Genomic DNA, 17,913 nt, shown 5'->3' with positions numbered 1-17,913 from the left:
ACCATAATCAACGATCTGAAACTGCACATCTACATACTCCTATGCCATAGGTCAGTGGTGCCGGGAAATTAAAGCCTTGTATGAGAATGAAAGACAACAGCCTGCTCAACAAAAAAAAGCCTATTAAAACCAACCAACCAGTGCTTTTCTAAATCAACTCCCTACAACCCCTTTGGGATGGGAGAATTCTCTCAACCTAGCACCAATGCAACCTCTTCCACTGTAATTCTTGCACCAACCGTGAGTGACATGTATTTTACAAATTATATATAATTGATATATTATATATAACAGTGTACAAAACATTAGGGACACCTGCTCTTCCATGATATAGACTGACCAGGTAAAAGCTACAATCCCTTATTGATGTCACTTCTTAAAGGGGAGGAGACAGGTTAAATAATTATTTTTAAGCCTCGAGACATGGGTTGTGTGTGTGTGCCATTCAGAGGTTATTTGGGCAAGACAAAAGTTTTAAGTGCCTTTAAACGGGGCATGGTAGTAGGTGCCAGGCGTACCAGTTAAAGTGTGTCAAGAACTGCAACACTGCTGGGTTTTTCACACAACAGTTTCCTGTGCATTTCAAGAAYGGTCCACCACCCAAAGGACATCAAGCCAACTTTGACAACGATGGGACGTATTGGAGTCAACATGGGCCAGCATCCCTGTGGAATGCTTCCGACACCTTGTAGAGTCCATGCCCGGACAAATGGAGGCTGTTCTGAGGGCAAGTGGGGGGGTGGGGTGCAACTCAATATCAGGAAGGTGTTCCCAATGTTCTGTACATTCAGTGCATAGCTATATATTTATGTATATACCTCCAGTGTGTATACAATCCACAATGGGATCAGAACCACCTTGTTGTGACATGACTGATTCCTATCCCTCTGCCTCGTCCGTGTTGCCCTTTCCTCAAATTTAGTCGGCATCTGGGAGCCTCCGAAGGATCTTACTCTGGAGTAAGGGCCTCACGCCTCGTTAAAGCTTGGTCCATTAACATCTGTTAGGGATTCATCTGCAGTCGCTCTTAAAACAGATCCCCTAGAAGTATTTGGATTTTTTTTGATTAAAGAATTTTGTACATTGAATAATTTTTTTGTTTTACATTTTGGTTTGATTATTGGTTTGTTTTCTTAAAGACAGAGTGATCTTAGGAGGACAAGCAATGTGAGAGAGAAATGTGAGAGCACAGTCCACTTCACTTGGCTGTCATCATCTGCACAAACTCTGGAAGGCAGAACAAAACAAGAAATAAATAAGAAATACACAAGAATAAAGGGCATTCTGTTAACAATGATTACATCCCAAGGCATATTAATACGTTTGGAACATGAGGAATCAATGTCTTCAATACTATTTTCAATTCAATGAACAGTGATTCATTAAGCTGTGAGTGAGTATGTCATGTATAAACCAATCCTTTTGCCTTTCCCTTTCGCATCAAAGCAAAGAGAAATAAGGCGCACAAAACCAGTTTGTCCCTACCCGAGGACTAGAGGAAAGCCTGAAGCGTCGCTTCAGTGTAAATACAAGCCTTGTCCTGGCTTAACTGACAGTGGCAACAGTGGAAAGACACTGACTTCAAAAAACTCACAGTAGATATGAAGATGAGCAGGAAGAGGGAGGAAAAAGGAGGAGAAAAATGCCCGGTTTTAAGAGAATCTTTAGCCCTTACTTACCCCTCTGGTTTTTGCAAATCTTAAGGTACCAGGGAAGTTTAAGAAATACAGTGATAGCTCCACCTTGGCTTGCAATGGGCTTACTAAGGGGAGCTTCCACCTATCCATTTCCTTTAGATCTGCAAACACACGAGCGGGAAAGGGGAAGGACGTTGAGCTCACCCTCATAGTTGACCTGTCCGTCTCCATCAATGTCGGCCTCGCGGATCATCTCGTCCACCTCCTCGTCTGTGAGCTTCTCCCCGAGGTTGGTCATGACGTGCCGCAGCTCTGCCGCGCTGATGTAGCCGTTCCCATCCTACAGGGAGAACAGGCTCATTCAATAGGCAAAGAGCGAAGGCTCTACATACAGTACTTTGACCTGTCAGAATGAGATTAGGTCTAAACAAGAGTTTCCTATCTGAACAATCAGTGACATCTCCCTCTCCTGAACACAGCCTGGGCTTATCTGGTCTGCTGGTAAATTAAAATGGTCCCTGGCTGCCCCATCTGTGTGACAGCCAGAGATATGCGTGGCTCTGGTCCGTCTGCTCACCCAGGCGTTATCTCTGGCTCTAGCTCTGCCAAGTCTCAAGAGCCACAAAGGGAGAGATGATAAACAGAGCAGGGGAATGCTGACACAGACCGGCATCCTAGCAGACTGGCACCGTAGCAGTAACCAAGGTTCTTCAGGACAGTTGCACAAATGTCCCACGGAAACAAACCTTACACAATCACACCACTCACATCGATCCGTCAAATAGGCTGCAAACAAACAACCGCCATACACAATCCCAAAATCACATGGCTCTGTTTAAAAGCTGTTGCATTGTTCCAGGCTGCACGAAGCAATAAGCAATATAAGCCCAGGCAATGAGCGCTCTCCATTAGCTTGTGACTCAGATTTCTGCACTGCAATAACCTGCCTGCGGGTAACGTTATACTCCGCTCCCTGGCAACAAACAAAGCCCTCCTCTCAGCAACACAGTTAAGGAGACACAACCATGATGACTAACACAACATCAGGATTGCAGAGGCATGCACACGAGCAGTGGCGCCATTGTCCATCACACGTTCAACATCACATTCCTAGAACACAAAGTGTTAGTCTCTCCCTCTCCCCCCTACAATCACTTTGGTCCAATATTCACAACTACATGCACAAAAATCTAAAACAGATCAAAATGGCTCATGTTCCAAAACACTAAGCACATTTCCAATTGACTGAGTACAACAATCAAAAGGAGATGGTGTGGAGCGCGAGTACCTTATCAAAGACTCTGAAGGCTTCTCTGATCTCCTCCTCGCTGTCTGTGTCCTTCATCTTCCTTGCCATCATTGTCAGGAACTCTGGGAAATCGATCGTCCCATTACCTAAGGACAAACAAGACAGTCTTGATTTTACGTTTGTGCACACACAAAGACTTATTTTATTTCMGAATGAGCAGTGCTGAGATCTTGTTGGGACATTTTGGAATCAGCTCAAAGAGAGCGATATCCTCTTTGCATCTGATTGCAAGGGCAGCACCATTGACTCAATCTCCATTTTAAGTAGTCCATTTTCTTCTTCTATTACTTCTGAGTTGGCAAACAAACTAAAAGAGTGCAAGCCACCACCTAGTGTGTTGTTTGAACAGATATAAAGCCAAGGTTTGCGCTTTTCTGCCACCTCACAAGTATAATTCATTGGCTAATCCCTGCTGATGAACMGGGTGGAATCATGTGATGCTTCCTTAACCCATARGAAGTCCCACCCAGTTTAATACTTTCAAAATGGTGGAAGCCCTAAATGGCAATAGAGAGCAAGAGTAATGGGGTCTTTTCGTAGGCACCAACTCTACTATTGCTTATTGGCCAAAAACAACAAGTGGGGATTTGAGGGTTTTTGGATAAACACAAGCTTAGGAGATCTTACACGCTTTGTTCTATGAGATAATGTTCATCAGACAACRTCACTTTGTGAATTATGAAGCACTTATGTAATCAATACAAGCACATACAGGCTTCATAATTTATAAACKTAATGTTAACGGACTGATATTTTATAGAACACAACGTGTAAGATCTCCTAAGCGAGTGTTAAACTCAGACTATCGGCTTTCATCCCAAAACCCCATTAACTTCCCCCATAGGAATGGCTGAACGAGCCAAAAAGGTAAATCATTTCCGGTTTCAGGACTACAAGCTGACGAGCTGCATGTCCATGCCAAAAACATGTTTTATCCATCTAGAGTCCTCCAACTCCRCGGGTGAGCCTCTGTTGTGTGTGGGAACATTGGATATTTTAAATGTGATCCACCATGAAACCAGAGCCATGGTGCCATCCAGGAAGGGCGGCAGGTAGCCAAGTGGTTGAGTGTTGGGCCAGTAATTATGCAGTGTTTGTGTGTGTGTTCCCATTCATCTACCGTGTGAATAATGTACAAGGGTCAGCCTTGTTGGGTTCTGACCATACGTGTGCGTGTGTGTCAGCAAGTGTGAATGAGTAAGTCAGTCTGTGTGTGTGTCATTGTACACTTCTCTAATCTTACCATCAGCGTCTACCTCGTTGATCATGTCCTGTAGTTCTGCCTCAGTAGGGTTCTGTCCCAGAGAACGCATGACAGTGCCCAGCTCCTTGGTGGTGATGGTGCCGTCGCCGTCCTTGTCGAACAGTGAGAACGCCTCCTTGAACTCTGATTACGGGAACAGTGTGGGATTGGTGGAAATGACTATATTGGCTACGTCAACAGTCTAAATGGTCTTCCTATCCTTCATCTGCACTGATGTGAGAGAACTGGACAGGTAAGGGCAAATTCCCAGAATGCGTTCAACGTATTGATTTCACCCAATTGTTCAGATCTGTGCAGATGAAGAAAAAAAATAAAACATACAAATACTAAAGAATGGTKTGTACAAGATTAGCAGCAGTTGTACAAACTAAACAGGCAGAGCAGCCTAAAATGTTGGTCACTAGTACTACCTTGAGGAGCCAAGAGTCTAAGGACCCACATTATCTGCCAACCGACGTGAACTGTTACATCTACTAACTGGGATTGGATTGAAGAGCTTTGAAAATGGACAGAAAGAACCTCACTGTTCAGGGTTAGGGATAGTACTCACCAGCAATCTGCTCCTCAGTCAGTTGGTCAGCCTGTGAAGACGAGAGGAAGCAAGAGTGAGAGTTGTCCACTGCCCCTGCTATATTGTAGCCTAATTGAGGTAAATTACACCAGTCGCCTAATGGCTGCTCTTTTACGCCTATGTGTAACCATAGCTGCTCCATCGTATTCACATRAGACCAGATGAGTTGACATGGCAGTGATACGCTCACCCATATAACCTCAGTGCTCACAGGAGTAGGACAACGTCCACATGCACACCGATATCCCATTATTATTTGGAATACTCAAATATTCTGTTTGAGTTGACGCATAAACATTTCCGGTTTACAATAACCCGAAAAAAGCGTGTATCCTGGTTATGAGATGGGATACGCTGATTTTAGACGGGATAATGTGGCATGTAAACATCTTACCCCGTTTACTTTTTTCCCCGTGGTCGATCCGCCATATTTATTTGGCTGATATTCTGTATTGGACCACATAGCCTACTGGCTACTTTCACCCCTACATTTCTGCTTATCATTTCCCACATTTGGTAGGCCACGTTTGTCAACTAGTTAGATACATACAGCTTCTCTTCTTGTCATAGCCGAACTTGTTGCCCCAGAAGACTAAATACAGTAGTGCTCACCAGAATGCCTTACATGGAAAGAATCAACGCATTAGTAATCTAGTTAACACCTAAAGCAGGATACTATTGCAGAATATTTTTTAAATGTGGTCACTGATCTCAGGCCATTTAGCGGTTTCCCGCAAATTAGATCTGTATCTAGTACTTGCAATTTCAAATCCAACTTTATTGGYCTCATAGTTTTGCAGGTGCAGCAAAATGCTTGTTTATAGCTACAACAGTGCAGTAATACCTAGCAAATGAATTTAAAACCACTATGCAGAAAAATWAAGAAATTAAGAAGTATCAGCACGAGCAATGTCAGACACCAGAATAATATAGTTAGCGGTTTATTGGAGATATTGTACCTACTGTGACTATTAAAACCTACCCTAACCAGAAACCGTGGATGGATGGCGGCATTCGCGCAAAACAAAGCACGAACCACTGCATTTAACCATGGAAAGAGGACTGGGAATATGGCCGAATATAAACAGTGTAGTTATTCCCTTCGCAAGTCAATCAAACATGCGAAATGTCAGTATAGGGACACAGTCGAGTCGCAATTCAATGGCTCAGACACGAGACGTATGTGGCAGGGTCTACAGGAAATCACGGACACCAACATCTCACTTCCAGACAAACTAAACACCTTTGCCCGCTTTGAGGATAATACAGTGCCACCGTCGCGGCCCGCTAACAAGGACTGTCCCCCCACCCTTCTCTGTGGCCGACATGAGTAAGACATTTAAACGTGTTAACCCTCGCAAGGCTGCTGGTATCCCTAGCCACATCCTCAGAGCATGTGCAGACCAGTTGGCTGGTGTGTTTACAGACATATTCAATTGCTCCCTATCCCAGTCTGCTGTCCTCACTTGCTTCAAGATGGCCACCATTGTTCCTGTACCCAAGAAGGCAAAGATAACTGAACTAATTACTATTGCCCCGTAGCACTCACTTCTGTCATCATGAAGTGCTTTGAGAGACTAGTCAAGGATCATATCACCTCCACCTTACCTGCCACCCTAGACCCACTTCAGTTTGCATACCGCCCCAACAGGTCCAAAGATGATGCAATCGCCATCACACTGCATAATCCCATCTGGACAAGAGAAATACCTATGTAAGAATGCTATTCATTGACTACAGCTCAGCATTCAACACCTTAGTACCCTCCAAGCTCATCATTAAGCTGGAGGCCCTGAGTCTCAAGCTCGCCCTGTGCAATTGGGTCCTGAACTTTGATGGGCCACCCCCGGGTGGTGAAGGTAGGAAACAACACCTCCACTTCGCTGACCCTCAACACTGGGACCCCACAAGGGTGCGTGTTCAGCCCCCTCCTGTACTCCCTGTTCACCCATGACCGCATGGCCATGCATGCCTCCAACTAAATCATCAAGTWTGCAGACGACAACAGTAGTGGGCTTGATTACAAACAACGACGAGACAGCCTACAGGGAGGTGAGGGCACTCGGAGTGTGGTGTCAGGAAAACAACCTCACTCAACATCAACAGAACAAAGGAGATGATCGTGGACTTCAGGAAACAGCAGAGGGAGCACCCCCTTATCCACATCRAAGGGACAGCAGTGGAGAAGGTGGAAAGTTCCTTGGCATACACGTCACAGACAAACTGGTCCACCCACACAGACAGTGTGGTGAAGAAGRTGCAACAGTGCCTCTTCAACCTCAGGAGGCTGAAGAAATTGTGCTTGTCACCTAAAACCCTGACAAACATTTACAGATGCACAATCGAGAGCATCCTGTCAGGCTGTATCGCTGCCTGGTACAGCAACTGCACCGCCCTCAATCGCAAGGCTCTCTGGAGGGCGGTGCGGTCTGCACAACTCATCACCGGGGGCAAATTACCTGCCCTCCAAGACACCTATAGCACCRATGTCACAGGAAAGCCAAAAAGATCAAGAACAACAGCCACCCGAGCCACTGCCTGTTCACCCCTCTACCATCCAGAAGACAAGGTCAGTACAGGTGCATCAAAACAGGGGCCGGAAGACTGAAAAACAGTTTCTACCTCAAGGCCATCAGACTGTAAAAAACCCTCACTAACAGAGGMTGCTGCCTACCTACAGACTTGAAATCATTGGCCACTTTAATAAATGGATAACAAGTCACTAATAAATGCCACTTYTATAATGTTTACATATCTTGCATGACTCATATGTACAGTTGAAGTCAGAAGTTTACATATACCTTTGCCAAATACATTTAAACTCAGTTTCACACAATTCCAAACATTTAATCAGTTCAATCAATTCCCTGTCTTAGGTCAGTTAGGATCACCACTTTATTTTAAGAATGTGAAATGTCAGAATAATAGTAGAGAGAATGATTTATTTCTTTCATCACATTTAAATTGTTAAAAACTTGGGTCAAACGTTTCAGGTAGCCTTCCAGAAGCTTCCCACAATAAGTTAGGAGGAATGGGCCAAAATTCACCCTGACAGAGCTGGTGTAAGTGAGTGAGGTTTGTAGGCCTCCTTGCTCGCACACGCTTTTTAAGTTCTGCCCACAAATGTTCTATAGGACTGAGGTCAGGGCTTTGATGGCCACTCCAATACGTTAACTTTGTTGTCCTTAAGCAATTTTGACACAACTTTGGAAGTACGCTTGGGGTCGTTTGGGATGGTGTTCTTCGGCTTGCAAGCCTGACCATTTTTTCTCCAAAAATAACAATGGTCATTATGGCCAAACAGTTCTATTTTTGTTTCATCAGACCAGAGGACATTTCTCCAAAAAGTACAATCTTTGTCCCCAGGTGCAGTTGCAAACTGTAGTCTAGCTTTTTTTATGGTGGTTTTGGAGCAGTGGCTTCTTCCTTGCTGAGTGTCCTTTCAGGTTGTCGATATAGTACTTGTTTTACTGTGGATATAGATACTTTTGTACTTGTTTCCTCCATCATCTTCACAAGGTCCTTTGCTGTTGTTCTGGGATTGATTTGCACTTTTCGCACCAAAGTACGTTCATCTCTAGGAGGCAGCATGCGTCTCCTTCCTGAGCGGTATGACGGCTGCGTGGTCCCATGGTGTTTATACTTGTGTACTATTGTTTGTACAGATGAACGTGGTACCTTCAGGTGTTTGGAAATTGCTCCCAAGGATGAACCAGACTTAAAGTCTACAAATCTTTTCCTGAGGTATTGGCTGATTTCTTTTGATTTTCCCATGATGTCAAGCAAAGAGGCACTGAGTTTGAAGGTAGGCCTTGAAATACATCCACAGGTACACCTCCAATTGACTCAAAATATATAAAATAGCCTATCAGAAGCGTCTAAAGCCATGACATCATTTTCTGGAATTTTCCAAGCGGTTTAAAGGCACAGTCAAYTTAGTGTATGTAAACTTCTGACCCACTGGAATTGGGATACAGTGAATGATAAGTGAAATAATCTGTCTGTAAACAATTGTTGGAAAAATGACTTGTGTCTTGCAAAGTAGATGTCCTAACCGACTTACCAAAACTATAGTTTGTTAACAAGAAATTTTGGGAGTGGTTGAAAAACTAATTTTAATGATTCCAACCTAAGTGTATGTAAACTTCCAACTTCAACTGTATTTTACACCATCTATTGAGTCTTGCCTATGCCGCTCRGTCATTSCTCATCCATATATTTATATATTCTTATTCCATCCCTTTACTTAGATGTGTATTAGGTAGTTGTTGGGGAATTGTTAGACATTACTGCACTGTCGGAACTAGAAGCACAAGCATTTTGCTACACTCGCATTAACATCTGCTAACCATGTATGTGACCAATACAATTTGATATATACAGTACAAGTCAGAAGTATGGACACACCTAATCATTCAAGGGTCTTTCCTTTGTGAAGACATCAGAACTATGAAATAACACATACGGAATCATGTAGTAWCCAAAATCATGTAGTAACCAAAAGTCACAAATCAAAAAAGATTTTAAATTCCTCAAAGCAGCCACCCTTTGCACACTCTTGGCATTCTCTCAGCCATCTTCATGAGGAATGGGTTTCCAACCATTTTCAATGAGTTCCCACATATGCTGAGCACTTGTTGGCTGCTTTTCTTTCACTTTGCGGTCCAACTCATCCCGAACCACCTCAATTGTGTGTGAGGTCGGGTGATTGTGGAGGCCAGTTCATCTGATGCAGCACTCCACTCTCCTTCTTGGTAAAATAGCCCTTACACAGCCTGGAGGTGTGTTGGGTCAATGTCCTGTTGAGGGAAAAAATGATAGTACCACTAAGCGCAAACCAGATGGGATGGCATATYGCTGCAGATCTGTAGTAGCCATGCTGGTTAAGTGTGCCTTGAATTCTAAATCACTGACAGTGTAACCAGCAAAGCACCCCCACACTATCACACCTTCTCCATGCTTCACAGTACGAACCACACATGCGTAGATCATCCATTCACCTATTCTGCATCTCACAAAAGACACAGCAGTTAGAACCCCAAAAAAACTCAAATTTGGAATCATCAGACCAAAGGACAAAATTCCACCGGTCTAATGTCCATTGCTCGTGTTTCTTGGCCCAAGCAAGTCTTATTTTTATTGGTCTCCTTTAGTAGTAGTTTCCTTGCAGCAATTTGACTATGAAGGCCTGATTCACGCAGTCTCCTCTGAACAGTTGATGTTGAGATGTCTGATATTTATTTGAGCTGCAATTTCTGAGGCTGGTAACTCTAATGAACGTATCCTCTGCAGCAGAGGTAACTCTGGGTATTCCTTTCCTGTGGCGGTCCTCATGAAAGCCAGTTTCATCATAGCGCTTGATTGTTTTCGCAACTGCACTTAAAGAAACGTTCAAAGTTCTTGAAATGCTCCGCATTGACTGCCCTTCATGTCTTAAAGTAAGGATGAACTGTAATTTCTCTTTGCTATTTGAGCTGTTCTTGTCATAGTATGGTCTTGGTCTTTTACCAAACAGGGCTGTCTTCTGTATACCCCCCTTACCTTGTCACAACACAACTGATTGGCTCAAATGCAATAAGGAAARAAATTCCACAAATTAACAAGGCACACCTGTTAATTGAAATGCATTCCAGGTGACTACCTCATGAAGCTGGTTGTGAGAATGCCAAGAGTGTGCAAAGCTGTCATCAAGGCTACTTTGAAGAAACTCAAACATAAAATCTATTTTCATTTGTTTTAACACTTTTTTGGTTACTACATTATTCCATGTGTTATTTCATAATTTTTGATGTCTTCAATATTATGCTACAATGTAGAAAATAGTAAAAAATAAAAACCCCTGAATGAGTAGGTGTGTCCAAACTCTTGACTGGGACTGCGCGTGCATGCATTGTGTGTGTATGTATATATATATATATAGCAGGTAGCCTAGTGGTTAGAGCGTTGGACCGAAAGGTTGCAAGATCGAATCACCGAGCTGAGAAGGTAAAAATCGGTTGTTCTGCCCCTGAACAAGGAAGTTAACCCACTGTTCCTAGGCCATCATTGAAAATAAGAACTTGTTCTTAACTGACTTGTGTAGTAAAATAAAGATAAAAAATATTTGTATATATACACACACACATATACCATTTTATATACTGTGTGTGTAAGAAACTGGAGGACTGTGTGTCTGCGCCATATCGATTTCCACCCGGAGCGTGCTCGGAGTACTCATTCTCCCTCCCATCAGTTGAGGACGAGGTCTTATGAGGCCTGTCTCAGTCAGTCAGCCAGCACACTTTGGGCTGAGGAAGTGTGATCAGGGATGGGTATAAATACACCTCAGTACGCCTGCTATAATTAGAGTGGCACGAACCGGGTCGCCAATGTAGCACAGTGTCTATTACCATCTCTGTTGCTTTTTGTGGGTCTTCAGATTCGTCACCACATGTATAGCATTTATTGCTTGAGAGGGAAAGTGTGCACACCTGTGAAAGTGGGCATGCCCCTCAGAAAATAAAACACCAAGGGAATAAGTTAGTGTGCACGTAACCGACAAAGCCAGGGCACACTGATTTTAATCAAGACATGTTCATTACAGTTAAACTATATTTTTTGAATTTGTTTTATTAGTCCATTGTTGAGAAAGTCTCAATGTTTTGCTTGTCAGCACTCAAGTTATCAAAATATGAATATCATCCCCATATGATGCATTTTGCATTATATGATTCTGCATTTAGCAGAAGTTCAGTACAGTTTAGAAAGAATTTAGCCCAGGACATTTACTCTACTCTCTGTGAGTMATCAGGAGAAGAAGAAGGAAAGGGCAGCAAGCAGACTGCAGCTTATTCTGTCCACGCAGCTGGATGAGGAAGCAAGCAGTGGTTTCAGGATTCAGTTAGTGTACTCCTGTGTTTGAGCATTTATAAGGTAGTGTCAAGCACCAAATGGCTCAGGAAAACAGTGTTTCCTTTGAGCAGTACTGAGATCCCATGTGCCATACTGTATTGTCCTGGTTAAAGGCTGTTAATATCTTATTCACTGTGAGGTGGTGAAGTGGTGCAGTCTCYGTTTTTGGCGGGCAGATGGCAAGATTGTCAATTGCGTCTTATCCTTTAGGGCAAAACAAACCACCATGAATAATATAGACTTAGCACCAAGGCCTCACTTTCATCACCCAAAACAGCAATTACGAGGGATAAAGCAGAGCACATGCCTTCGTTTGCCACGCAAGGTATTTTAGTCGAATTTTTGCAAAGCATGCACTGCGGATCCCGTGTCAATATACTGCACCAACCAATGATGTGGGTTCAAAACAGGGGAGGGAGGGGCAAGGAAGGAGGAGGGGGGTGGGGGCAAGGAAGGAGGGAGGGGGGCAAGGAAGGAGGGAGGGGGGCAAGGAAGGAGGGAGGGGGGCAAGGAAGGAGGGAGGGAGGGCAAGGAGGGAGGGAGGGGCAAGGAGGGAGGGAGGGGGGGCAAGGAGGGAGGGAGGGGGTGGGGGCAAGGAAGGAGGGAGGGGGGCAAGGAGGAGGGAGGGGGGCCAAGGAAGGAGGGAGGGAGGGGCAAGGAGGGAGGGAGGGCAAGGAGGGAGGAGGAAGGGGGGGCAGGAGGGGGGCAAGGGGGGAGGGGGGGCAAGAGGAGGGAGGGGGGGCAAGGAGGGAGGGAGGGGGGCAGGAGGGAGGGGGGCAAGGAGGGGGGGGGCAAGAGGGAGGGGGGGGCAAGAGGGAGGGAGGGGGCAAGAGGAGGGAGGGAGGGGGGGCAAGGGGGAGGGGGGAAGGAGGGGGGCAAGGAGGGAGGGGGGGGAAGGAGGAGGGAGGGGGGGGGGGGGGAGGGGGGGGGGCAAGGAGGGAGGAGGAGGGGGGTGGGCAAGGAGGAGGGTGGGGCCAAAGGAAGATCATTCACGAACAGCAGACTGCGAATCAACGTGGTGCAATACGCAACAGCACCACGGGGAAAGGCTCAAATGTCGGGTAGGTATTGAAATCTAAATTTTCGCAACACGATGCACAACAAGTATTACTAGCTAGGTCATATTGCCAGCTAGCTATGTTATGGAAAACATGACAACACAAGTTCGCTTGCCAACTAATACTATCAAGTAAGTTCATTCAATTGGCAGTGTTTAGTTATTACATCAAACAGCGCTATGCCTTAACCACAAGCACAACGCCCACTCACCATTCGTACACCAACGTTAGCTCCGATACGAGTGAAACAAATGACCTTAGCTAGCCGTATGTAAAATTAGCCATGGCTAACGCCTCGGCAAACAATACGTGCCCACAATCAAGAATTGTCTTACTGTCCGTCATCCACGGAGTCCTTATGAGCTTTTCCAACTGCCATTTGGTGGTTATTACAATGCAACGCCGAGCCAACAGCCCGGCGGTRATATGAACAGTTGTGCTGCCAGACCGACAAACTTTGTCACAGTCACACCTTATTTAGCTAGCTAGTTTACTACATAGACGTTRCTCGAACCCAATACGAATTCATGTTAGTTAGATGACAAGTTAGCGAATTTGTGACAGTCAGGTAACGTTAGCTAGCTGGCTACAGCATTCGCTTGGATGTGTGTGGCTATACTCACCATTTTATTATGTTAGGTCTTCAAACTTGGAAAATATGAAGTACTAAATAGTCAATGTTCCCCTCGTGGCTGACAAACTACCTGTAGTCAACGTATGTATCGTTGTTTAGTCCTGAAATATTATTCGCTAGTCTCTTCTCTGCGAAGTTGCCCGGAAACACTAGGGACCGCGTCACTGCCGATGTGGCCTCATTTGCACTATATCGCTCCGCGAAGTGACATATTTCGCCCCCCCCACGAACCTGCCAATCTTAATTAACTGCGCACCAAATGCGTCAGAATAATAATTTATTCACCTTATATTGACCACTGCACTCACTGAAATTGCAATCCCCTGTTACTCATAAAAAAAGAAAGTAATTATACTATTTGCTTGCTCGTGCAGTGATGCGAAGCAGACGCGCTCGTTATTTTAGTTTATCGAAGCGGTGAACAATAGCCAATATTTTAAATGGATATACTGTACGTTGTCAATTTGATCGCTATTATTTTTTATCAAGTATGACCACAGTGGTGTAATGAGATGAGCTTCAACTTGGTCAATGTAACGCAGATCCTTATTGGTCCAGAGAAACGGGTAGAAAAGTACCCGGTTTTGTAATTGGCTGGTTGTAAACTGCATTGCGCCAAATTGGATCTATACATTGCAGAACTAATGACTTTATAATTTGCTGTTGTATAAATCGTTCGCTGTGTGATAATATACGTTTTGAATATGCTGATTGCAGATATGACTAATTGGTCAATATGTAAACCGTTTGCAGTAGCCTAGTCTAGTAGTAGGTTTAGTAGTCTGACATCATGTATCATATATGATAAGGAAAAAGTAGACATATATCAATAATTCTTAATTGCGTTTGTGTGTCATATGAAGTTGGTAACAATATCGCAATATTTAGTCAGACCTAACTCACACTTTTCTGTTTGTGGATCTGTATCATAGTCATCGACATAACAGACCATGGACCAGTTATTGAGAGGCAAGGAGGAGGAAATGTCAGAGGGAATTTGCTGGAGTGTCTAGTCTTTTCTGTCCTTCATTTATTTGCACACAAAAAAGTCAGGACAGCAGTTGGAAAAAGTTGGATCAGTAGAATATGCAGTCTATCAAAACAAAATCCACACGGCTTTATCAACGTGCTCCCTCTTGTGGAGACAAACTGCATCATGAAACCACAAACAAGTGTACATGCTAAACTCTAAGTACTGCACTACAACCAGCATCACAGGCCTAATGCACTTTATGGGGAGAGTAAAACTGGTTCCACGATACATTGAGTACATTAAGGATACAGCGTAAAAAAAAATGTTAAGATGAAAAAAAGGTTCCAAGTAACTTAATTACGAAAGATGATATCTTCAGTTATCACTGTTGCTTATATGCAGTGGCGTGCCGTGGGCCTTGGGCCTGGGCCTTCAGTGAGGTCCTACACAGTCCCACCCGAATTAATCCACCTCTTATTACCATCATTATGATGCCATGGCTCTAGACACTATACATTTAGACAGAAACGCAGTATAACCAGGCGTTGTGTCACCTTGAAATTKACAAAAATTGACATTTTGGGGTAAACAGTGTTTAGTTTACAGTTTGCAGTGCTTCTTGGAGCCTGTGAGCCATTGATAGCGCTCGTAGTTGGAACTTTGAAAGTGGTGAACGAACCCCTTTCCCGCCTGTGACAGGCTTTGTAGGGTCGGCGTCGGGCGACCTCTCCTTACAATGTCTAACTTTTCTTGAAAAGTTTGTCTTGAGAATGGCGTTATAATTATATCCTCGACCAAATCGATATCTTCTCCTCCTTCCGCCATTGTGGGTTGAAAAAACAGCTTAGTAGTATGCGAATTAATTCGTTTATCAAATTCAGTTTCCTAGTTCTGAGGTTCTGCATAGACCTGTCCATAGGACCTGCCTCTCAATATTGGTAATCCAATCAAAAGACGTGCACGCACTACGCCTGCTAGCTGGCTCCTGTGTAACACTGGAGCCAGCCAGCAGGCGTACAATAGCCAACTCTAAAGCTGATTGGTTGACACTAAATTTTCATTTCCATTCACTTTAAGCTACAAGCGCCCGCACTGTTGATTCTGAAGGCCTGAGTGCAGATTTTAGACCCCTGGCAACACATGATGGCTGAATATGATTGGATAAAAGATCTAACATAAAGACCAGCCCTCCAAATCTCAACCTGGGGCTGGAAGCAGTGCAACCAAGAGGAAAGCTATGAAATGAAGAGTATAACTCTTACTCTGGGGAATAATTTAATACATATTTGTGGGAAAATATATAAAAAAAAATATATATATTCTGATGATGTTTAGGCCAGCAGAGAAGGCCTTGCTGGCCCTGACGGCCCACCACTGCCTATATGCAGATAAACCATGCCGGATATTTTGTAGCCAGTGTCCCTCCAGTTAGGAGATATCGTACAAGTCMTGGTAGTCCGACATGTATGACATCCCCTCCGGGAAGCCTGCATCCGTGTTGCCCCATTTCTTTGTCTTTGGTGGTACTCAAACCCATGTTCCTATGGCACAGGGTTTCCACTGTGGCATCAGCACACAAGCATCTACCCACCGGGTTTGGCAAGAACATGGGCAACAGTGGGCATCGTAGAGGTCTGCCATGGCACAGGCAGCTTGTTAGGATTTATGTTTATGCACTATAGCCTGTTAGCATATTGTTTGAAGATGAATATTGTTTTGTTACACACACACAAACAATACAGAGGGGGGTGTGTGTGTGTGTAGGTGTAAGGACTGACCAACACAGGCCATAAAAGCTGTGGACAGTCTGGAGAGGGGAGGGGTGCATCTCTCTAGGCCAACCAGGAGGTTAGAATACTGGACAATACYATATTAGGAACTGTTTCAGTGTAGAATCGACAGACACAAGACGGATCTAATCTACCCAGCAACCAGATGTGGACAAAAGGAACGCGMCAAGGGGCTTGGACAAATCCGAGGGCCAGCAAAGGCGGGGCAAAGTCTAAACCGCGCCCAGCCTCTACTGTGATAGGCCAACAGACGCGTTGGAACTACGTCATCACGGTATAAGAACAGCTGTTTACGTACTTCCTGCAGTTCCCTGTTTACCCAGCGTGGTGATGCAGCGAACCCGTATATACGAAAATTGCATTTGCCATTCATTGTTTGCGGTAATTAAACATAATTAAAGAAAGTTAGCAGACCTTGCTTTTTATTTATCCTGACACCRGATGTGTTACACGCAGCGTTCACAAGCTACACAGATGGATCAGCTGACTCAGGATCCAGTTCAGGCCCTGTTTATGATGACAAAGAGGGCATTGAAGAGGTTGTAGGTACAGTATACCCCCAGGAGCACGAGGAAGCAGTAGGTGGCACCTGGTAGGTGGCTAACTGCTTCCCCCCCAATGGGGGCTCTTCCCCTCCATTGGGGGCTCCTCCGTAGGACTCTTCCTGGCTGTTTACCAGGTCCCCCGAAGCCCACCGTACTGAAGGCCACAAAGCAGAATTACAGGGACTCGATGTAGCTCCAGCCCTCCATGGCTGAGTAGGGAGTGGAAGCACCACACGCCAACACCAGAGTAGCAGCAAAAAGTACGAGAGTGATGGAATACACAGAGGGCCTCCACCCCTCTTTCCCACCAGCCATGTCTCTTTCCTCTCCTCCACCCTCGGGTTGGTTTCTGTTGCCCCTTAGCCTGCTGTTGTGTGTTCTCCTCCGGTGGCACCATCGCATGAGGAAGCTCAACATGGTGATGACGATCTCCAGAAAGAGGTTGAAGAAGAGGATGGCAGAGCAGCCCAGCAGGCCGTAGATTACCAGGAAGACTTMTGTGGCCCTCTGTGGTGGATGGGGTCAGCATTCCAAAACCTGTCAGAGAGGCAAACGGAGAGAGAGACGGAAAGAGGGAGTTTAATCTGTGAGWGAAATCACATTTCAGACATGATCTCTGTTATTATACTGTATGTCACGTCATTTTGATAAGATTTTGAAACTTAATCTCAGAAATCACACTATTCCAATCAGCCATGTAGAGGCAATTCTTTGAGAATATCAGGGTTGTGTGATTGTATTTCATCATCAAACATAAAAGTTAATGTGGAAAACTATGTTGAACATGGTACTAATGTCTTTGCCTACAAGCATAGTCTGTCACACCATGAAATGAGCACATACTGGTAGTAAATATGCAGGCTGATGAAAAAGGAAATTGATACACAGGCGATTGTGTCAACCGCTCCCACCGTTTCTGTGGTGATACAGTGGACAATGCAATAATACAGTGGTAGAGTGTGGCTGTAAAATTATAATTGCACCTCTGCAACTAAGGTTTCTAAGTAGTATCTCTCCTTTCATATTTATTTGTTGTTTCTACTGTAAATGAAATGTTAACTTTATTATTACCTATTGGGGTTTTCCCATATCTATAGCTGTTATGTCATGCACATACCCCACAGGGTCTCTTCTGACCCTGTAGTCATTACAGTAGACATGACAACACCGTTTGACAAATGTCAATACATAATCGAGACCGGACAAACTTATTACTGGTGATGACTCCATGGTCCATCCAG

At 44.4% G+C, this 17,913-nt stretch overlaps 1 protein-coding gene across 1 annotated transcript; it reads right to left on the bottom strand.

Annotated features, from left to right (window-relative positions):
* Nucleotides 1-731: 731 nt before the first annotated feature.
* Nucleotides 732-13,554, bottom strand: calm3a (calmodulin 3a (phosphorylase kinase, delta)). Its single transcript, XM_023966928.2, has 6 exons — nucleotides 13,354-13,554; nucleotides 4,761-4,791; nucleotides 4,190-4,333; nucleotides 2,926-3,032; nucleotides 1,842-1,977; nucleotides 732-1,227 (listed from the first exon to the last, which is right to left on the bottom strand). Exons 1-6 carry the CDS (start codon nucleotides 13,354-13,356, stop codon nucleotides 1,199-1,201), a joined length of 450 nt encoding a protein of 149 aa, XP_023822696.1. The 5' UTR covers nucleotides 13,357-13,554; the 3' UTR covers nucleotides 732-1,198.
* Nucleotides 13,555-17,913: the final 4,359 nt, after the last annotated feature.

Source organism: Salvelinus sp. IW2-2015, linkage group LG22, assembly GCF_002910315.2.
Source record: "Salvelinus sp. IW2-2015 linkage group LG22, ASM291031v2, whole genome shotgun sequence".
In the NCBI taxonomy this organism is placed as follows: Eukaryota; Metazoa; Chordata; class Actinopteri; order Salmoniformes; family Salmonidae; genus Salvelinus; species Salvelinus sp. IW2-2015.
The sequence above is the reverse complement of the archived record's forward strand: the minus strand, read 5'-3'. Positions and strand labels throughout refer to the sequence as shown.